General features: G+C 67.8%; 1 protein-coding gene across 1 annotated transcript in view; it reads right to left on the reverse strand.

Annotated features, from left to right (window-relative positions):
- Nucleotides 1-5: 5 nt before the first annotated feature.
- LOC104162940 (acyl-coenzyme A thioesterase 11-like) overlaps nt 6-367 on the reverse strand; it is a 5,749-nt gene continuing 5,387 nt past the window's right edge. The window contains exon 6 of the mRNA XM_009701788.1: nt 6-166. Within this exon, the coding sequence (XP_009700090.1) occupies nt 6-166 (161 nt within the window). The remainder of the gene's footprint in view (nt 167-367) is intronic.

The following is a 367-nucleotide window of genomic DNA, read 5'->3' on the forward strand; positions in this document are numbered from 1 at the left end:
TCAGGTCACCTGGCTGCGATGGTGGCCACGTTCTCCATCCAGGCCATGATCTGCCCACCAAAGGTGTTGCCCTGATGGTTGGCGTGCGGGGGCAGCACCAGCTCCACGCTCTCCACCCGTGTCTTTGCCGCCGGCACCGCCACACTGCCATCCCGCGTCTCCAGCTCTGCTACGGGGGGAGAACGGGGTTCAGTGTGCCAGCCAGCCAGTGGGACCCCCACACCCAGCACCCCACCGGCCCTCATCTCCTCTCCCCACGGCTGCCCTCCCACTGCATCAACCCCCACACATCTCCTGGCTTGGGGGTCCGGGATGGTGCGGCTGGTCCCCACCCCTCCCTGGCTAGGGGATTCCCCCAACCCCACCG

Source organism: Cariama cristata, unplaced genomic scaffold, assembly GCF_000690535.1.
Source record: "Cariama cristata isolate BGI_N322 unplaced genomic scaffold, ASM69053v1 scaffold34066, whole genome shotgun sequence".
In the NCBI taxonomy this organism is placed as follows: domain Eukaryota; kingdom Metazoa; phylum Chordata; class Aves; order Cariamiformes; family Cariamidae; genus Cariama; species Cariama cristata.